This window comes from Rhineura floridana, chromosome 1, assembly GCF_030035675.1.
Source record: "Rhineura floridana isolate rRhiFlo1 chromosome 1, rRhiFlo1.hap2, whole genome shotgun sequence".
NCBI lineage: Eukaryota > Metazoa > Chordata > Lepidosauria > Squamata > Rhineuridae > Rhineura > Rhineura floridana.
In genome coordinates, this window is record NC_084480.1 from 16309487 (window position 1) to 16330023 (window position 20537).

Here is a 20537-nt window from a genome sequence, read left to right on the forward strand (position 1 = left end):
CATGGTGTGGATAGAGAGAAGTTCTTCTTCCTATATCATAACTCTAGAATTCAGGGACATCAAATGAAGCTAAAAGTTGGGAGATTCGGGAGACAAAAGAAAGGAATTCTTCACGCAGCGCATAGAATTTGCTCCCACAGGATATAATAATGAGCACCAACTTGGATGGCTTTAACATAAGAACATAAGAACATAAGAACATAAGAAGAGCCTGCTGGATCAGGCCAGTGGCCCATCTAGTCCAGCATCCTGTTCTCACAGTGGCCAACCAGGTGCCTGGGGGAAGCCCGCAAGCAGGACCCGAGTGCAAGAACACTCTCCCCTCCTGAGGCTTCCGGCAACTGGTTTTCAGAAGCATGCTGCCTCTGACTAGGGTGGCACAGCACAGCCATCATGGGTAGCAGCCATTGATAGCCCTGTCCTCCATGAATTTGTCTAATCTTCTTTTAAAGCCGTCCAAGCTGGTGGCCATTACTGCATCTTGTGGGAGCAAATTCCATAGTTTAACTATGTGCTGAGTAAAGAAGTACTTCCTTTTGTCTGTCCTGAATCTTCCAACATTCAGCTTCTTTGAATGTCCACGAGTTCTAGTATTATGAGAGAGGGAGAAGAACTTTTCTCTATCCACTTTCTCAATGCCATGCATAATTTTATACACTTCTATCATGTCTCCTCTGACCCGCCTTTTCTCTAAACTAAAAAGCCCCAAATGCTGCAACCTTTCCTCGTAAGGGAGTCGCTCCATCCCCTTGATCATTCTGGTTGCTCTCTTCTGAACCTTTCCCAACTCTATAATATCCTTTTTGAGATGAGGCGACCAGAACTGTACACAGTATTCCAAATGCGGCCGCACCATAGATTTATACAACGGCATTATGATATCGGCTGTTTTATTTTCAATACCTTTCCTAATTATCGCTAGCATGGAATTTGCCTTTTTCACAGCTGCCGCACACTGGGTCGACATTTTCATCGTGCTGTCCACTACAACCCTGAGGTCTCTCTCCTGGTCGGTCACCGCCAGTTCAGACCCCATGAGCGTATATGTGAAATTCAGATTTTTTGCTCCAATATGCATAATTTTACACTTGTTTATATTGAATTGCATTTGCCATTTTTCTGCCCATTCACTCAGTTTGGAGAGGTCTTTTTGGAGCTCTTCGCAATCCCTTTTTGTTTTAACAACCCTGAACAATTTAGTGTCGTCAGCAAACTTGGCCACTTCACTGCTCACTCCTAATTCTAGGTCATTAATGAACAAGTTGAAAAGTACAGGTCCCAATACCGATCCTTGAGGGACTCCACTTTCTACAGCCCTCCATTGGGAGAACTGTCCGTTTATTCCTACTCTCTGCTTTCTGCTTCTTAACCAATTTCTTATCCACAAGAGGACCTCTCCTCTTATTCCATGACTGCTAAGCTTCCTCAGAAGCCTTTGGTGAGGTACCTTGTCAAACGCTTTTTGAAAGTCTAAGTACACTATGTCCACTGGATCACCTCTATCTATATGCTTGTTGACACTCTCAAAGAATTCTAATAGGTTACTGAGACAGGACTTTCCCTTGCAGAAGCCATGCTGGCTGTGCTTCAGCAAGGCTTGTTCTTCTATGTGCTTAGTTAATCTAGCTTTAATAATACTTTCTACCAGTTTTCCAGGGACAGAAGTTAAGCTAACTGGCCTGTAATTTCCGGGATCCCCTCTGGATCCCTTTTTGAAGATTGGCGTTACATTTGCCACTTTCCAGTCCTCAGGCATGGAGGAGGACCCAAGGGACAAGTTACATATTTTAGTTAGCAGATCAGCAATTTCACATTTGAGTTCTTTGAGAACTTAACATAGGATTAGATACATTTATGGGGGATAAGGAGATTGATAAGGCTATGTTCAGCCTGTACTGTTGGAGACTGTATATCTCTGAATACTAATTGCTGCGAATCAGAAGTGGAAAGAATGCTGTTGGACTCGGGTCCTGCTTGTGGGCTTCCCATATAGGCACCTGGTTGGCCACTGGGAGAACAGGATGCTGGACTAGATGGGCCACTTGTGATCTTATGTTTACCCTGATTGCGGACATGACGTCTAATTCTAATTCCCAATTCTAATTGCACGGGGATCAAACACCAGAATAAGGATTTATTTATTTATTTGTTTGTTTGTTTATTATTTGATTTACATCCCTCCCTTCCTCCCAGCAGGTTGATTTTGACTATCAACCACTGTGCTTTGGCTCATGAGCTTTCCATTTTGGAAATCATATAGCATCCTGTGTTCATCTCTAAAGTAAGATATCTCAAATATTTCCCACAAATGACCAGAGGCTGAGGAGAAGAAGAAGAGAAAAAAAACTTAGGTAATGTCTTACCTGGTACATGGGACAGATCGATATTGTTTCTGCTTTGCGTATTGCTGATGCCTTTCCTTATAAGCCAGCCAAAAGCAGCATCTACAAGCAAAGCTGCCCCTTTAATTGTGCTGGGGAAGGAAGCTATTTGAAGTATTTTTAAAAGATGCAAATCAAAGGAGGCCACAAATACGGATTTCATACCTCCAGTGAGAAGCCGCATGTGAATAAAACCTAGAAAAAAATTCTGATGCTCTTTCTTCAGTATTGCATCTTTATCTTTTTTTTTGGTGGCGTATTCTGCAACATGTCATTTATAAAATAATAGTGCATTAGTGGTGGATTTCTACTGGACCATCCACACATCATTCCACTTTATTAGTTGTTCTGTGATACTTCCCCAGTCTTACTACATTGTTGTTGTCTGAAGGGTCCCCCTTGCACTAACGTGCAAGAAAAGCAGGACAAAACCCACCCACACCTGGGACATTTGTGGCAGTGGCGGCTGGTGGCTGCATCTCAGTGGGGCAATGGAATCTGCTCTGGGTTTTAGTCTGAAGTTCCAAGGAGCTGTCCAAGGCACTGGATGGTTTGGATTCCACTGCCCCACTGACATGGAATCACCAGCCGCCACTGATTTGTGGTATCACGTTATAGGATTTCAGCAGGAAGTGACGGGATATGTACCGACTGGAAACAAAGCACTATGTCCACCCTGAATGTTTGGTTAGCACAAGCAGTATTGAAAGTGGGGTTCTGCATAACCGCTTGGATACCATCATGAGCAAAAATCATCCTGAACGCACAATAAAAAGGACGTCTGACTCTGGAGGGGACCAAAGTGTTTATATAAAAAAATCTAGTGAGAACAAGAAGTTTCCTTACCTGCTGGAAGGCTGCTTTTGGAGTCCCTCGGCAACAGCTGGAAAAGGGGCCATTCATATTTATTCAGGAATTGAGTTAACCCCCTGATGCTACTTTACAAATAAACATCCTTCCTTTTCATTTTGACCCGATGGTCTTTCTTCTCTGCAATCATTATTATGATTATTATACCATTAGTGGCCATTATTTATTTTGCAATACTGCAGGATTTTGACACTCTGGTAAGCTCGCCATACACATCACTCTCTAAAATAAACAATAAACTTCATTAATAATGGATTCTAATTCTTGGTCTTCCAAAATATTTCAGTCAAGAAGACCTGGTAGCCTTGGCTGTGCATAGATAGACTGGGGTGGGCCAGCTGGTCAGCCTGGAGAACGGTTCTCTCCCAAGAGGGGAACGGCTGTAGCTAGGGATGGGGTAGAAATTGATCGGTTGGCGTTCAAAGCAGGAGTTATCAAATTCGCATTTTCCAAAAGAATATGAGAACCAACACACAACCATCCTTTGAAATTTGCACTTATCAGGCTTTGCAGTGAAGTTCTCCAGCCAAGCAATGTTTACAAAAACATATATTGGGGGAAAGTGTGCTTAAAAATGAACACCTTAATAAAGATTGCATCTACTAATGCATTATATTAGGAGAAATTGCTTGCAAAAATGTACTCATTAGTCAAAATTGCATACAAAAATGTGTTTATTAGGAGAGATTTGAACTAAAATGGTGAAGATGGTTTATGAGGATTTAAAAAAAAAAAAAAAAAGCGACTTGCTGCAGAAATGTGGAGAATCAAATTTAAGATTGGAAAAAATGAGAAACAGAAAATTGAATTTGACAGATCCTTTCATCCCTACCTGTAGCTCAATGGTAAAACACATGCTTCGCCTACAAAAGGCCCTGGGTTCAATCCCCGCATCTCTGGGTAGAGCTGGAATGTTCTCTGTCTCAGACTCTGGAGAGCCACTGCCAGTCAGTGTAGACAATCCTGAATAAGATGGACCAATTGTCTGACTGTGTAAGGACCCCTCCAGACTGGTGTTTTATTGCAGTGGGTGTATTCTGCAACATATTCTTGACACAATAATAGAGCATTAGTGGTGGATTTATTCTGCTTTAGTTTGTTTTGCAATGATTCCCCAGTACTACCACATTATTGCTGTCTGGAGGGGCTATAGCACAACAAAAGCAGAGCAACACCCCCCCCCAAAAATTTGTGGTATGAAAAGTTACAGGATTTCAGTAGGAAGCTACTGGATATGCATTGATTGGGAGTGAAACAGTATGTCTGTCCGAAATCTTTTGGAGGCGCAAACAGTATTGAAAGCAGGCTTGAATGTGACTGCCCTGATAGCATCATGAGCACAAATCTTCATGATGTACGATAAAAAGGACACTTGACCCTAAGGCAACTTCCTATGTTCCTAAACTGTTTGAGGATTCTTCATTCCTCAGCAAAGGTATGATTGTGGCCCCAAGCTGCTTGCCAGAGAGGGACCAACTTCCCAAGCTGAACAATCTGGCTGCCCCCTCTCCTGGCAGAAAACAAAAGGATGCCTCAGAGGTAGCTGAAGACATTTTTGTTTAAGAAGGCTTTTCCTCAAGTGTGGCCTAGCCATTTTATGGAATTTTAATTGTATAATTGTAGAAATGTTTTGTTAAGAGTTTAATCTCTTGTATTTTATCTCATTTGTGTCTTAGTGTACACTGCTTTGATAGCTTCTAGCTGTGAAGCAGTTTATAAATCTGTAAAATAAATTAAAAAAACCACCTGGTGTTCATGTGACAGCCTTTGTACATGCAGGCTATTTTTTCTTTTCCTACCATGACTAATAACCCTTAGTAAGCCTGCCGTACATGAATTTACCTAACCTTAAAAAAATGGTACAGAGAAACATACATATATTCACGTGAGTATGAGTTGTGCAATCCATATTTGGGTTTACCTCTTCTGTGAAAATCAAGCCACAGTTACATTATCCTTTTATAGAAACTTCAACCTGTCTGGAAAACATTCCCCCTACATGCTCAACAAGACCTTCCTGCTTGTTCATCTCTCACTGCGGTGGTAAATATGTACTGTACCCAGTAGTGTCGTGGCAAATTCAGAAGTGCAGGGTCCCTTCATGATTGTCACAGCCACTTACCCCCTTTATTTTGCTGCTGGGTTGAGAATGAGATCCTTGTTAATGCCTTCTCCCACAACAACAGACGTCCCTAGGAGCCAATCAGCATGAAAGGGGAGAGTGTTAGCTTCTGAAGAGAGTCTTCTCAGTGGCTGACTCACCTCCTTTCACTCTGATTGGACAAGGAAGCATGCTAGAAGAATTTCAGCGGCTAACACACTCCCCTTTCATGCTGATTGACTCATAGGATGCTGGAGACATAGGGACCCTGCTTCCAAAAAGAAAGGGGTATAAGACCCTGGATGACTATATCCCTGATTGTACCAGTTCAGGCTGGATCACATAGTCCTGTGTGTCAAATTTCCCTATACACAGAAAAGCAGCTTGCCATGCAGAAAGCTAGGCTAGACTCCTTTGGTCATATCTAATTTTGTATGTGCAGGCATTGTATTTATTTGTTTACATATGGTAGAGCATTCAGTCATGTGCCCCCCCACACACACCTGCTGTGTTAAGTGGTGCAGTTCAGACACACCATTGGGAACAGTGTGCAGCATTGGTGAGGATGGCTTCTGGGGTGATAGATCAGAGTTGTGACTGGCCTGCCGCTTCACAATTTGACCAACACTGTTGTAGAGAGATGTTTTGAGATAAAGAACAAAGAAGAAAAAACATTGCTGGTTTATTTTTGGGTGGGATGGTTTGTTTGGGGCCTGAGGAGTGAGAGCCAGTGCGTCCAGAAATTCTTCAGCACCTATCCCAGCAACCCCCAGCTTGGACTTGTACAACTAGAGCTGTAGTTTCAAAATAAATAGCCGAGTGCTTTTGAGTCATGCTGAGGATGTGCTTCTCCACCCGATAAAGCTATGGGAAGCCGGGTGTGTGTGCAGAGATGGAAATGATTATTTGAACACAACATTGGTTCCCTCCTGTGAACAAGGGGGGAAAGAATGCAGGACATAACAAGGCAATGTATTGGCTTATGTACCAAAGGAATGACCTGACCAGATCCTGGGATGGTGCAAAACCCAAGCGTAAATATATAGAATATTCTTCTGGAAGGATTGATATGTGCCCAGCAGATTCTTCAGATGGTAAAAAAAAAAACACCAAGTAGAAACACACACTTGTTTAAAGGCAGATGTTGGCAACCTGCCGTGATCCAGATGCTGCTGGACTACAGCTGTCATGATCCTTGGCTAGGGATGGCAAGATCTGTCACTTCAGTTCTCTCAGTTTTTCATTTTTCAAATTTAAATTCAGTTCTGCAACAATTTGCGATTTAAAAAAAAAATCCTAATGAAAATCCTTCGGCATTGTAGTGCAAATTTCTCCTGATAAACACATTTTTGTATGCTATTTTGACTAATGAGCACATTTTTGCAAGCAGTTTCTCCTAATGTAATGCATGTTTGTATGTTATCTTCACCATGGTATTAGTTTTTATCCACACTTTCCCCTAATAGATGCAATTTTATAAACACTGGTTGGTTGGAGAACTGTATTGTAAATTTTGGATAAGTGCAAATTTCAAAGAATGGCTGTGTTTCAGTTCTCAATGGGGCTGTGCTCTGTATTTGGCTGAGGCCTGAGCTCTGAGCTGAATCGGGCCTCTTCGAAGGCTTTTGGGCCTCAGCCAAATCGGATTCAGATAGCCCCGCGTTGCTTCAGGTTGGCTATGGCAGCCTAGAGTATGGATGGAATCCTCTCCTTTTTTACGTTTCATTTTTAAGTGTGGCCCCCTAGCGGTTATTTATGATCAAATTCCTTTTTCCTTTGATACCTTTTCATTTGTCCAATCTCCTCTGAGATATAATAGCTATCTATTCACGAGTCTCCACTGGTATTGATCTTTATTGTGAACTTTGTAATTATTGCCTGTTTACATTCCTTCTCATGCGCATTGCAGAGCAGATTAAGGCAGATAATAAAGTCAGTGTCTTCCCCCCTGCTGCTTACAATTAACACCTCATTCCTCCCTGCTTCTTTCTGTCTGTCAGTTACAATCAACACTTCATTGACATCAGTGAAAGGGAATACACGTTTGAAGAGCTCACATAGAAAGCAGATCAAGAAAAGTATCACTCACACTATTGATGATTTCAAAGCAATTTTTTTTTAAAAATCAGGAAAAAGAAGATGAATTTATCAAAAACACAGACACCTGTGCAACCGTGGGCAGGCTGCATAGTCCCAAGGAGCCCAGTTGCCCCCCAGCTGGCAGTTGCGGACAAGGAAGGGGCTGGCTTGTGCAACTGCGGCAAGCTGAGCAGGCCCTAGCCAGCTGTGGAGGAGGACTAGCCTCAGAGGAAGGCAATGGTAAACCCCCTCTGAATCCCGCTTACCATGAACACCCTATTCATAGGGTAGCCATAAGTCGGGATCGACTTGAAGGCAGTCCATTTCCATTTTCACATATTACTTGGCTGGAGAACTGCATTGCAAAATTTGGGTAAGTGTAAATGTCAAAGGATGACTGTGTTTCAGTTTGTGTATTGTTTCAGAAATTGCAAATTCAGTCATGTTGCCTTTAAATGCTAACTGAATTGAATTTCTCCCCCGTACCTACCTGTAACCAATAAAGTTCTTGATGTCTAACACATAACAGTGTCTCTTCGTGTTCATTGCTCCCGAGCAGTTATTTATTTATTTATTAAATTTATTTCTCCCAGTAGGAGCCAGGCTGGCAAACAAAACACTAAAAGTTCTCTAAAACATCTTAAAAACAGACTTTAAAATATATTAAAACAAAACATCTTTAAAAACACATTAAAACAAGACATCTTTAAAAACATCTTTTTTAAAACCTTGAAAAACATTAAAAAGCAATTCCAACAGATACACAGACTGGGATAAGGTCTCTACTTAAAATAATTGTTGAAAGAGAAAGGTCTTCAGTAGGCACCGAAAAGACAGCAGAGATGGCGCCTGTCTAATACTTAAGGGGAGGGAATTCCAAAGGATAGGTGCCACTACACTAAAGGTCCGTTTCCTATGTTCTGTGGAATGGACCTCCTGATACGATGGTATCTCCAGGAGGCCCTCCCCTGCAGAGTGTAGTGATCGACTGGGTATATAAGGGGTAAAATGATATTTCAGGTATCCTGGTCCGAAGCTGTATAGGCTTTTGTACACCAAAACCAGAACCTTGAACTTGGGCTGGTAGCTAGTGGGCAGCCAGTGCAATTCTTTCAGCAGTGGGGTTGGCGATACCCTGACCCAGTGAGCAGTCACGCCATTGCATTTTGCACCAGCTGCAGCTTCTGGACCAACCTCAAGGGCAGCCCCACACAGAGCACATTACAGTAATCCAGCCTGGAGGTTACCAGTACACGGACAACAGTGGTCAGTCTATCCCAGTCCAGAAACAGCCGCAGCTGTCTTACCAGGCACTCCTACCCATTGAGGTCACCTGGGCCTCTAGTGACAAAGATGGATCCAGGAGCACCCCCAGACTATGGACCTGCTCTTTCAGAGGGAGTATGACCCCATCCAAAGCATGCAACTAACCAATTATCCAAACTTGGGAACCACCAACCCAAAGCACCTCTGTGTTGCTAGGATTCACCCTCAGTTTATTGGCCTTCATCCAGCCCAAAACTGAGTCCAGGCACTGGTCCAGGGTTTGCACAGCCTCTCCAGATTCAGATGTTACAGAGAAATAGAGTTAGGTATCATTAGCATACTACTGACACCTTACCCCCAAATCTCCTGATGACTGCTCCCAAGGGCTTCTTATAGATATTAAACAGTATCAGGGACAAGACTGTAACCTGCGGCATCCCACAACACAATCACCCAATTCTGTTCTCTGAAAATGACCCTGGAGATAGGATTGGAACCACTGTAAAACAGTGCCTCAAATACCCATCTCACCAAGTCGACCCAGAAGGATACCATGGTCAATGATATCACAAGCCACCGCGAAAACAAGTAAGAATAACAGGGTCGCATTCCCCCATCCTTCTCCCGATAAAGGTCATTCCAGACTGGAACGTGACAAGATAATCTGTTTCATCCAAGAGTACTTGCAATTGCTGCACCACAACCCTTTCAATCACAACCCTTTCAATGTTTGCAACCAGGCAGTAGCTGTCAAAAACCAATGGGTCCAGCACAAACTGTCGGATCACAGCCTCTTTCTGGGCTGCTAGGACCACTCTCTCCCACAATGATGCCTTGACCACACTCTGTATCCTTTAATAATCCAAGAAGGGCAAGGGTCGAAAGGACACATTGCTGCCCACATTGTCACAAGCACCTTGTCCATATCATCAGGCTGCATCAACTGAAACTGATCCCAAGAAGTTGCAGCAGATGTTGCGCTGGACACCTCACTGGGGACTACAGGAGATGTGGATGGGGCATCAAGACTGCTATGGAGGCAAGCAACTTTACTCTCAAAGTGCCTTGCAATTCACAGTGGGCCTCTGAAGGGTCTAAAATTTAATTTCCTGGAGCTGATGTCAGCAGACCCCTGACAATACAGAAAAGCTCCACTGGAGTTGCAGCAGATGTTGCGCTGGACACCTCACTGGGGACTACAGGAGATGTGGATGGGGCATCAAGACTGCTATGGAGGCAAGCAACTTTACTCTCAAAGTGCCTTGCAATTCACAGTGGGCCTCTGAAGGGTCTAAAACTTCATTTCCTGGAGCTGATGTCAGCAGACCCCTGACAATACAGAAAAGCTCCACTGGACGTCTGCTTGAGGATTTGATGTGGCAGAGAAGTGGGCCTTATTTGCTTCCCTCACCACCACACAGTAGGCACAGTTATGATGTTTTATTCGTGCCCGATCAGCCTTTCACCACTTGCGTTCTAGCAGCCATCCAGCCTGTTTCATTGCCCTTAGTTCACTGGTGTACCAAAGTGCAAACTGGGCTTCACAATGCTGGAGAGGGCACTCAGGGTCAACCTTGTTAAGAGCATCATTCCTAGAGGTGCACAGCACACAAGTTATTCACTGAATTGTTGTGAAAGTTTAGTTGCATGGCCAGTCTGTGGACTGTGAACAGATCTGTTGGCTGTTTATCATGGCATGAAAAACTGTTGTTGTCTTCTTCCACCTAGTGGTAAAAATAGACATTTAACACTGTAAGCTCATAGTCTCCAACTCTGAGAGTTTTTCTAGAGGACCTGTTCATTGATCATTTATCCTGATTTGTTTGCAGGGAGGTTATATGACGTCCTGTGCTTATTGAGCATTCATTCTGATTTGTTTATGACATTGCATCAAGCAGTGTTTGTTATGCCACACATTCCAGTGCAACTTTCTGTCACTTTCCTTACTGCAAATAAACATTTTTGTGGGAAGGTGGGGGCAGGGAGTTTGCTGTGAAAGAGCACCAAATGCACTTTTATTGCACAACCGAAATTTGCTGGTATATGACTGAATCCTGAGGGCACACCTACACTACAAACTTTATATTGGATTTATCTCCTTGTGGCTTCTTATGTCCAGTATGTTGCATCTTTCTCCATGTAATGTATGCATTATCAACTAAATATCCAGCACATTGCTCCTTTAGGCTATGACCCAGGAGGCCAGCTGCTGGAAAGGTGACTCTGAGATGCGGCCTGGCTAGAGAAGTTAACTAGTACCTGGGCAGGTTCCTAGGCTTCATCAAGAATAAAATTTGTTCTATCAATAGCTTGGAGTGAGTTTCTGCATAAACAGCAGAAGGCAACACACCAGTCCCCCTCAGCAGCTTTACGGTGGCTGAATGTGCTTTGCTGTGTTAGGCTGTGGGCAGAGAGCCAATGAAAACCCTGCAATTCCTGGTCATAGTCATTGCCACAATCATAAGAACACAAGAAGAGCCTGCTGGATCAGGCCAGTGGCCCATCTAGTCCAGTATCCTGTTCTCACAGTGGCCAGTTAGTTGCTTATGGGAAACCCACAAGCAGTACCAGAGTAGAATCATAGAATAGTAGAGTTGGAAGGGGCCTATAAGGCCATCGAGTCCAACCCCCTGCTCAATGCAGGAATACAAATCAAAGCATTCCTGACAGATGGCTGTCCAGCTGCCTCTTGAATGCCTCCAGTGTTGGAGAGCCCACTACCTCTCTAGGTAATTGGTTCCATTGTCGTATGGCTCTAACAGTTAGGAAGTTTTTCCTGATGTCCAGTCGAAATATGGCTTTCTGCAACTTGAGCCCATTATTCCGTGTCCTGCACTCTGGGACGATCGAGAAGAGATCCCGTCCTTCCTCTATGTGACAACCTTTCATGTACTTGAAGAGTGCTATCATATCTCCCCTCAGTCTTCTCTTCTCCAGGCGAAACATGCCCAGTTCTTTCTCTCCTCATAGGGCTTTGTTTCCAGGCCCCTGATCATCTTTGTTGCACTCCTCTGAACCTGTTCCAGTTTGTCTGCATCGAAGTGCAGAGACCAGAACTGGATGCAGTACTCAAGATGAGACCTAACCAATGCTGAATAGAGGGGAACTAGTACTTCCCGTGATTTGGAAACTATACTTCTGTTAGTGCAGCCTAATATAGCATTTGCCTTTTTTGCAGCCACATCACACTGCTGCATCCACATGAGCACTCTCCCCTCCTGCGGTTTCCAGCAACTGGTATTTGGAAGCATACTGTCTCCGCCTATGGAGGCAGAGCATAGTCATCTGGATTAGTAGCCACTGATACCCTTTTCCTCCATGAATTTCTGTAATCCTGTTTTAAATAATTCCAAGTTGGTGGCCATCACAGCCTCTTGTGGGAAAATCATGGCCAAATGTCATATTTTCCTGCTCCCCAAAGAATCTTGGGAGTTGTAGCGTCATGAGGCTGCTTAGAGTTTTCTGACAGAGATTCCCAGCTTCCTTCCTTCCCCTTAGTGTTACAGTTCCCAGGGGAGAAGGAATTAGTACTGAACACTGTTTTAAGTCTGCAGTGTAGATGTGCCATAGAGGATTGGGCAAGGAGGATTTATCATGTTTCAGTGGAAAGAGCAGCTTGCAGTGGCTTCCAAACACGTGTGTATGCAACATAATTTTCACACCAGAGGCTATACACTTCTAGCACCCTTGCTCTATGTATGGAAAATATAATGTGTGAATTAACCATTATTCAGTAATGATGATCAGCCCAGTAACCATCATACTTGCCTAACATTAGGGCCTGTTCACATGTTTGTTGTTACGTGCCTCCAAGTCGATTACGACTTATGGCGACCCTATGAATCAGTGACCTCCAAGAGCATCTCTCGTGAACCACCCTGTTCAGATCTTGTAAGTTCAGGTCTGTGGCTTCCTTTATGGAATCAATCCATCTCTTGTTTGGCCTTCCTCTTTTTCTACTCCCTTCTGTTTTTCCCAGCATTATTATCTTTTCTAATGAAGCATGTCTTTTCATTATGTGTCCAAAGTATGATAACCTCCGTTTTATCATTTTAGCTTCTAGTAATAGTTCTGGTTTAATTTGTTCTAACACCCAATTATTTGTCTTTTTCGCAGTCCATGGTATGCGCAAAGCTCTCCTCCAACACCACATTTCAAATGATTTTTCTCTTATCCACTTTTTTCACTGTCCAACTTTCACATCCATACATAGAAATCAGGAATACCATGGTCTGAATGATCCTGACTTTAGTGTTCAGTGATACATCTTTACATTTGAGGACCTTTTCTAGTTCTCTCACAGTTGCCCTACCCAGTCCTAGCCTTCTTCTAATTTCTTAACTATTGTCTCCATTTTGGTTAATGACTGTGCCAAGGTATTGACAATCCTTGACAAGTTCAATGTCCTCATTGTCAACTGTAAAGTTGCAAAAATCTTCTGTTGTCATTACTTTAGTCTTTTTGACGTTCAGCTGTAGTCCTGCTTTTGTGCTTTCCTTTTTAACTTTCATGAGCATTCGTTCCAAATCATTACTGGTTTCTGCTAGTAGTATGGTATCGTCTGCATATCTTAAATTATTGATATTTCTCCCTCCAATTTTGACACCTCCTTCATCTTGGTCCAATCCCACTTTCCGTATATGTTCTGAGTATAGATTAAATAAATAGGGTGATAAAATACACCTGTCTCATACCCTTTCCGCTGGGGAACCAATCGGTTTCTCCATATTCTGTCCTTACAGTAGCCTCTTGTGCAGAGTATAGGTTGTGCATTAGGAGAATCAGACGCTGTGGCACCCCCCATTTATTTTAAGGCATTCCATAATTTTTCATGATCTACACATGTACATGTACATAATTTGGTTTCCTGTCATTTGATTACTGTATGTTTGATGACTCAATGACTCAGTGGAGAAAAAAAATTGGCCTGGTCTTTACTTAACTCTAAACCATGGTTTCACATTATGAGAATGAACCACAGGGACTCTCAGGTTCACATACCCACCCCTCTTCTCTCCTCCCCGAGTGCAGCTGCAAGGAGATCAGAAGCTTCTGTATCCATTTTAGATTAACCACAGTTTAGTGCTGTGTCCAAACCCTAAAATATGGATAATTTGTTATTTTTTAATTGTAAGCGATGGTTTGAAGTTGGCTTGTTTTGACAAACCATAGTTTATTTGAATGACATGGCAAGATGTGGTTAATCTAAAATGAAAGCAACAGCTTCCAAATTCCTTGTGGCCATGCCGGAGGAGGAAAGGGAAACATGCAAGCCTGTGGCTTGCCTAGGCTCATTCTTATAGCACTACACTATTACGTAAGATTGCATGGTGTTTGGAAGTGATAAAATTCTGTCATGTTTGATCTGTGGTGGCTTGTTAACACCGGCCATAGTCATCAGAAGATGAAACGCAGAAAGGTGCCCTCATGAGCAGCCTCATTTTTGCTTGTTTAGGAAGCCACGAGTTGGAACAGATGCAGCTCATTTTGGAGACAATCCCTGTTTTCCATGAAGAGGACAAGGAGGAACTGCTCAAAGTGATGCCGACATTCATCAACAGCACCTGGGAAGTGAAGAAGCCATTACGGAAACTTCTTCCCGAAGTGAACACCAAAGGTAGAGTGGGTTCCACATCTGGTGGGATCCAAGGGTAGGCTCCTTTACTGCATGACATTTGTTCCATAGTGGGGCTGCATAAGCATCAAGCTCAGCAGAAATGAGATTACATAATTCCTGTGCGCTAGCAATATATCTCATCCCCAGCTAACTATCAGGTTGTTTCAGTTTCTACAAGAAATGTAGTCTAGATCCAGGTGAATCTGATGCTGTAGCATTGCTAAAGTTAAGCAAGCATGAACCTGATCATTTCTCTGGATTGAAGACCTCTAGAAACTCCATGTAAAAATTGTTAGCTGGGGATAAGATATAACAAGGAATTGGTGTAGTGCAGTGGTGGAGTGTTTTACGGCCTGGTTCATACCTCATGCTAAGCCAAACCGTAGCTTAGGACTTGTCCACATTAGGCTTTGCTGTGAGTTTGAGGTTGTCTGAGTCCAAAATTTCTGGGCATCATTCACATGAAATTGCCCTCAATCAGAACCCATTGTTCCTTTTCATAAATTCAGATTTCCCCAATCCTGGGAAAATCCAAAAAGAAAAATACAAACCCAATCCGCTGTTGTGTGGTTGCCAGAAGGGCTGCTGCTGTTTGCTTTCTCTTCAGTTAAGGCAGCACCAGGAAGATCTATGTGATCTGAGGAAGTGAGGGGTGGGATCCAGAGTTTGCATTTGCTTGCTTGTTTATAGAAAAGGAAGACCTTTTTATTGCTTCCCCACTCCTAGTCACTGGAGAAGGGACCCATATGAGCAGTGGCAGCTGGTGGCTCCATGTCAGTGGACTGGTGGAATCCGCTCTGGGTTTTAGTCTGAACTTTCAAGGAGCTATCCAAGGTGTGCTCTTTGAACGTTCGCACTAAAACCTGGAGAGGATTCCACTGCCCCACTGACATGGAACCACCAGCCGCCACTGCACATAAGAATATTTCAGGGATGGAGATGGATACAAAGCACCTTGGACAGCTCCTTGAAAGTTCAGACTAAAACCCAGAGAGGATTCCACTGCCCCACTGACATGGAGCCCCTAGCCCCCACTGCACATAATAATATATCAGGGGTGAGGGTGAGGGGGTCGCAGGGCTGGGCTGTGCTTTTGATGGGGCATGAAGATTTGTTTGCAGGGCCACATTAAACCTTGCCAATGGGTTGCACCTTGGGATGCCCACATGAAGCAGGGATTTGGGACTTAAGGACTGAAAGGGGCAACACTGAATTTACTGTTTGGGGCCAACTTGGTTTGAGAAACTGTAGATTTAACTTAAATTTAACCTGGGATCCTGGCTCCCTATGTGGACTTGCCCTTAGTGTGAAGGCATGAGCATGCAGGTTCTGGAAGAGGAGATTTCAGCCATTTCACTCCTCCCCAATTGTTTTGCTGCTAAGGTAAGCCATGTTTTGGCTTAGCATGTTGTGAGAACCTGGGGTCTTGATTTAGCTCTTGTGGACAAACCATGAGCCATAAACCCGTAGGACACATTTTGGTTGCAACTCATGGTTTGTTTAGATAGCTCAACTCCAGCCTGGGTTCAGATAACACACTAAGTCAAACCATAGCTTAGCTCAGCACGGTACAGCAGCAAAACAACTGGGGAGAAGTGAAGCTTGTGTCAGATTAATTTAGCAGAGTTAGCACACACAGCTTAGAAGTGGCTTTACATTTAATGCTGTATAAGTAGAGTTCCTTTTGGTTCCAGTCACACAGATACTTTTGCTGTGGAAAATAAGAAAGCTTAGTTTCTTATGGAAAATACATGCTTGGATATGAGTCTCCAAACATTTAAAGCACATCTAATGCACATTTAAAGCACATGACTTCCCTCAAAGAATCATGGGAATTGTAGTTGGTTAAGGGAGCTGGGAAGTTGTAGCTTTGTGAGGGCGTAACCACAGATTCCAGGATTCTTTGGGTGGAGTTATGTTCTTTAAATGTACTTTGGATGTGATTTAAGTGTATAGTGTGGGATCTGCTGGAGATGTTGGAGATGCAAAGGAGCTACGCTTACACCTTCACCTCAGCAGGGAGAGAGACAAGAGAAAGATGTCTCCTCTCTCCAGGTGGGACAAAGAAAGAAGGGAAGAGCAAGAAATGAGGTCAGCAACCCTAAGAGTATCAGTTTACACCTGACGGAAGGTCAACATAGGCTAGGTCAGAAAGACAGTCTAGAAAGCATAGAGGTTCCCCCCGCCCACATCTATTTTAACCCCATGCAAACCCACCAACAAGTTGAGTTGCCTTCCAACACTTCCAATAGCCTGCACACTTGTTTGTTCATCCTAAGCCATAGTTTGGCTTAGTGTGACACACAAACCAGGCCTAAGAGCGGGAAGAACTTGAAATCCCCACTCAGCCTTGAAGCTTAACAGGTGACCTTGGGTCAGTCGGTTACCATCTCTTAGCCTTAAATTACCTCAGTTGATTGTTGTGAGGATAAAAAAAAGAGGATAACCATGTATGCTGCATTGAGGTTTTTGGAGGAAGGTCAGGACATAGATGTAATAAAAAACCTTTACAAAATACCAATACAAGAAACATTTAGGTAACCAGAGGCTCTCTGTGCACAGGCAAATTTGTGATAATGGAGAAGAAACTACTCTGTTGGTTACTTTCTCTCACAATGAAAACCAGAATATATTTATCTTGCCTCAGAAATAATTTTTGATCTGCATATTGTATCTGTCAGAAAGCAATGGGTTGGGAATCTTATCCGCAATAAATGTTAATAAATACTGGAGCAGCACAATCCTATACATCTCTGCTCAGAAGTAAATCCTATTGAATTCATGTAGATATAGCATTGCAGCTATTCTCCCTCTCAGGCATTTTCATTTCCCCAGTTTTGCCACAGGGAAATCCTACATTTGGGTTGTTCCTTTAAAAACCTTTGGAAATATAAAATCACTAATTGTGATGTTTATGTTCACCTGGTAGAGAAGATGGAAAACTCTGTGGCTAGAATCCTATACACACTTTCCTGTGAGTAAACCACATTGATATTATTTATTTATTTATTTATTTATTTATTAGTAAATTTATATCCCGCCCTTCCTCCCAGAAGGAGCCCAGGGTGGCAAACAAAAACAGACTCTAAAACATCTTAAAAATAGAACATGTTAAAACATATTAAAACAAAGCATCTTTGGATCCCCAGGTTTTGAATAACTTTCGCCCAATTTCGAATTTACCATTCTTGGGCAAGGTCATTGAGCAAGTGGTGGCTAATCAGTTGTCGACACACTTGGATGAAATGGATTATTTGGATCCATACCAATCGGGTTTCAGGACTGGACATGGAACTGAAACAGCCTTGGTCGCTCTGGTTGATGATATGAGGAGGGCATTAGATAGGGGAGAATTCACCTTTCTTGTCCTCCTTGATCTCTCAGTGGCTTTTGATACTGTTGACCACAGTATCCTTCTACATTGCCTGGAGGGATTGGGAATAGGAGGCACTGTATTGCAGTGGTTCCATTCCTTTCTCTCCGATAGGCATCAACAGGTAGCATTGGGGGAGGAGGTTTCAGACCCTTGGCCTCTCGATTGTGGTGTGCCACAGGGCTCTATCCTCTCTCCCATGCTATTTAATATCTATATGAAGCCGCTGGGGGCAATCATTAGGAGATTTGGGCTGCAGTGTCACCAATATGCGGACGACACTCAGCTCTATCTCTCGTTTAAATCTTCGCCAGAGTTGGCTGTGGAGACCATGTCCAAGTGTCTGGAATCCGTGAGTGGATGGATGGGAAGGAACAGGTTGAAGTTAAATCCCGATAAGACTGAGGTGCTGCTTGTGGGAGACAGGGGAAGGTTGGGAAATGTTGACCTGATGTTCAACGGGGTGAGACTGCCCCTAAAGGACCAGGTCCGCAGCCTTGGGGTTGTACTTGATTCCAAGCTGTCCATGGAGGCTCAGATTTCGGCAGTGAGCCGGGCAGCTTGGTATCAATTACACCTCATTCGTAGGCTGCAACCCTACCTCCCTGTTCATCAGCTCCCACTGGTAGTACATGCCCTGGTCACCTCTCGTTTAGACTACTGTAATGCGCTCTACGTGGGGTTACCCTTGAAAACGGTCTGGAAATTACAACTGATACAAAATGCTGCGGCTCGACTACTCACAAATTGTCGCCGCCGGGAACATATCACCCCAGTGTTGTTCGATCTTCACTGGCTTCCTGTTGTTTTCCGGGCTTAATTCAAGGTGTTGGTATTAACCTTTAAATCCCTACACGGTTTCGGCCCAGTTTACCTGATGGAGCGCCTCCAGCGCCACCAACCAATTATGCCGCCCGACAAGATCAGCCACTCAGGGCCTTCTCTCAGTCCCACCAACTAAAACAGCTAGGTTGGTGGGGACTAGAGAGAGGGCATTTTCAGTGGCGGCCCCCACTCTCTAGAACTCCCTCCCGTACGATCTTCGGCATGCCCCTTTCCTGAATGTATTCCGCAAAGCCTTGAAGACCTGGCTCTTCAGACAGGCCTTTGGGACTTCCGGGGAGGGTTAATTTTTTAGGACTAATCGCCTATTACTCTGAACTGCTATTGTTATTTATAGTTTTACTGTTATATGTATTTTATGTGTATTTTATTATGATGCATTTATTGCAACTAAATTGTACGTCGCCTAGAGTGGCCATTGGCCAGATAGGCGGCTTATAAATTAAATTATTATTATTTATTTATTTTAAAAAACATATTAAAACAAAACATTTAAAAACGTTTTTAAAAAAGCTTTACAAACGTCTTAACAAGCAATTCCAGAACAGATGCAGACTGGGAAAAGGTCTCTACTTAGGAGGCTTGTTGAAAGAGGAAGTCTTCAGTAGGCCCCAAAAAGATGACAGAGATGGCGCCTGTCTAATATTTAAGGGGAAGAAATTCCAAAGGGTAGGTGCCACAACATTAAAGGTCCACTTCCTGTATTGTGCGGAATGGACTTCCTGATAAGATGGTGTCCACAGAAGGTCCTCACCTGCAGAGAGCAGTGATCAGCTGGGTATATAAGGGTAAGCTCAGTGGTTTACTTCTGAAGAATCGTGTAAGGATTGCAGTGTTAGCCTGCAATCCTAAACCGTCTTGCTAGGGCTCGGAGTATGAATGTGCCTGCTAGAACCTCCTATAGTGCCTCTGAAAGATCTCAGTAAATAGCCTCTCAAAAATCAATAATTGCACAAGAGACGGCTTGTTCTTCCTGCTCAGTCCTTGTTTCCACTGGCTTAGTCTTGCCTACATTGAACACACACCCTTAAATATATTTCATTGGATACCAGGATTCTGACCAGAGGAGAGGTGCAAAGAGCACGGGTGGCAGTGGCTGATATAGGTGCCTTTTCTCCCATTGATAGGGCAGCTGATGGGGGGCATGCCCACACCATTTTGTAGACCTGTCTTTTCTGTCTTTTAAGATGTGGCAGCCACTTTGTGTTCCCCCCACCCCCATGCAGCCATTTTGTGACTGGTGTCCACAGCACTTCCTGAAAAATCTCAAAATACCCACTGGCCAAAATTAATGATTGGTGACTCCTGTGCTAGGGTTAGCCCCACTGAATACAAAACAGCCTGGTTCTGAGTAGAGATGTATAGGATTTCTTTCTGTTATAATGGTTAAGAGCTGGCTCTGTTTTGGTGTCTCTGCTGTGACTCCTGTCCTAATTTTAAAGAACTAACATCCTCAGGACTCACCATCCTTCCAAAGCATGCACATCACTCCCGTTAAACATAATTAGAGTTCCACTTTTGAATCAAGGACAATTACATCCCATAATTAAATAGATATAGAGCTTAAAGGTTAAGTCTTTATCTGATTTCAGGGGTGACTGTTCTAGCATGCCTAGAAATGGTCCCACGTGAATCTTTCTTGGGGAACAAGAACTGCTTTTGTGTACATACAGCTGATCTGATGATTTAACTTGCCAACCACAGCCATTGATTTCCTGGAGAAGATTCTGACATTCAATCCCATGGACCGGCTGACTGCAGAGATGGCTCTTCAGCATCCTTATATGAGCCCATATTACTGTCCTGAGGATGAACCTGTTTCTCAGCATCCTTTCCGGATTGAAGACGAGATTGATGACATTTTGCTGATGGAAGCTAACCAAAGCCAGATGTCCAATTGGGACAGGTGCATTTATTCACATTGTATTGCTGTTCTATTTATTTTTTACAGCTTAGCTGTTGCTTTTATCATTTTGAGACTGATTTCAGAGGTACTGACAGTAGTGT

General features: G+C 43.4%; 1 protein-coding gene across 6 annotated transcripts in view; it reads left to right on the top strand.

Annotated features, from left to right (window-relative positions):
• Window positions 1-20537, top strand: part of MAPK4 (mitogen-activated protein kinase 4) — a 118067-nt gene that overhangs the window by 93721 nt on the left and 3809 nt on the right. For 5 of the 6 annotated variants that reach the window (XM_061614482.1, XM_061614497.1, XM_061614491.1 and 2 more), the window contains 2 exons: window positions 14153-14314; window positions 20235-20436. In XM_061614482.1, the coding sequence (XP_061470466.1) occupies window positions 14153-14314; window positions 20235-20436 (364 nt within the window). Of the gene's footprint in view, window positions 1-2193; window positions 2370-14152; window positions 14315-20234; window positions 20437-20537 lie in introns of those variants that run through there. The other variant, XM_061614516.1, reaches the window with a different exon arrangement.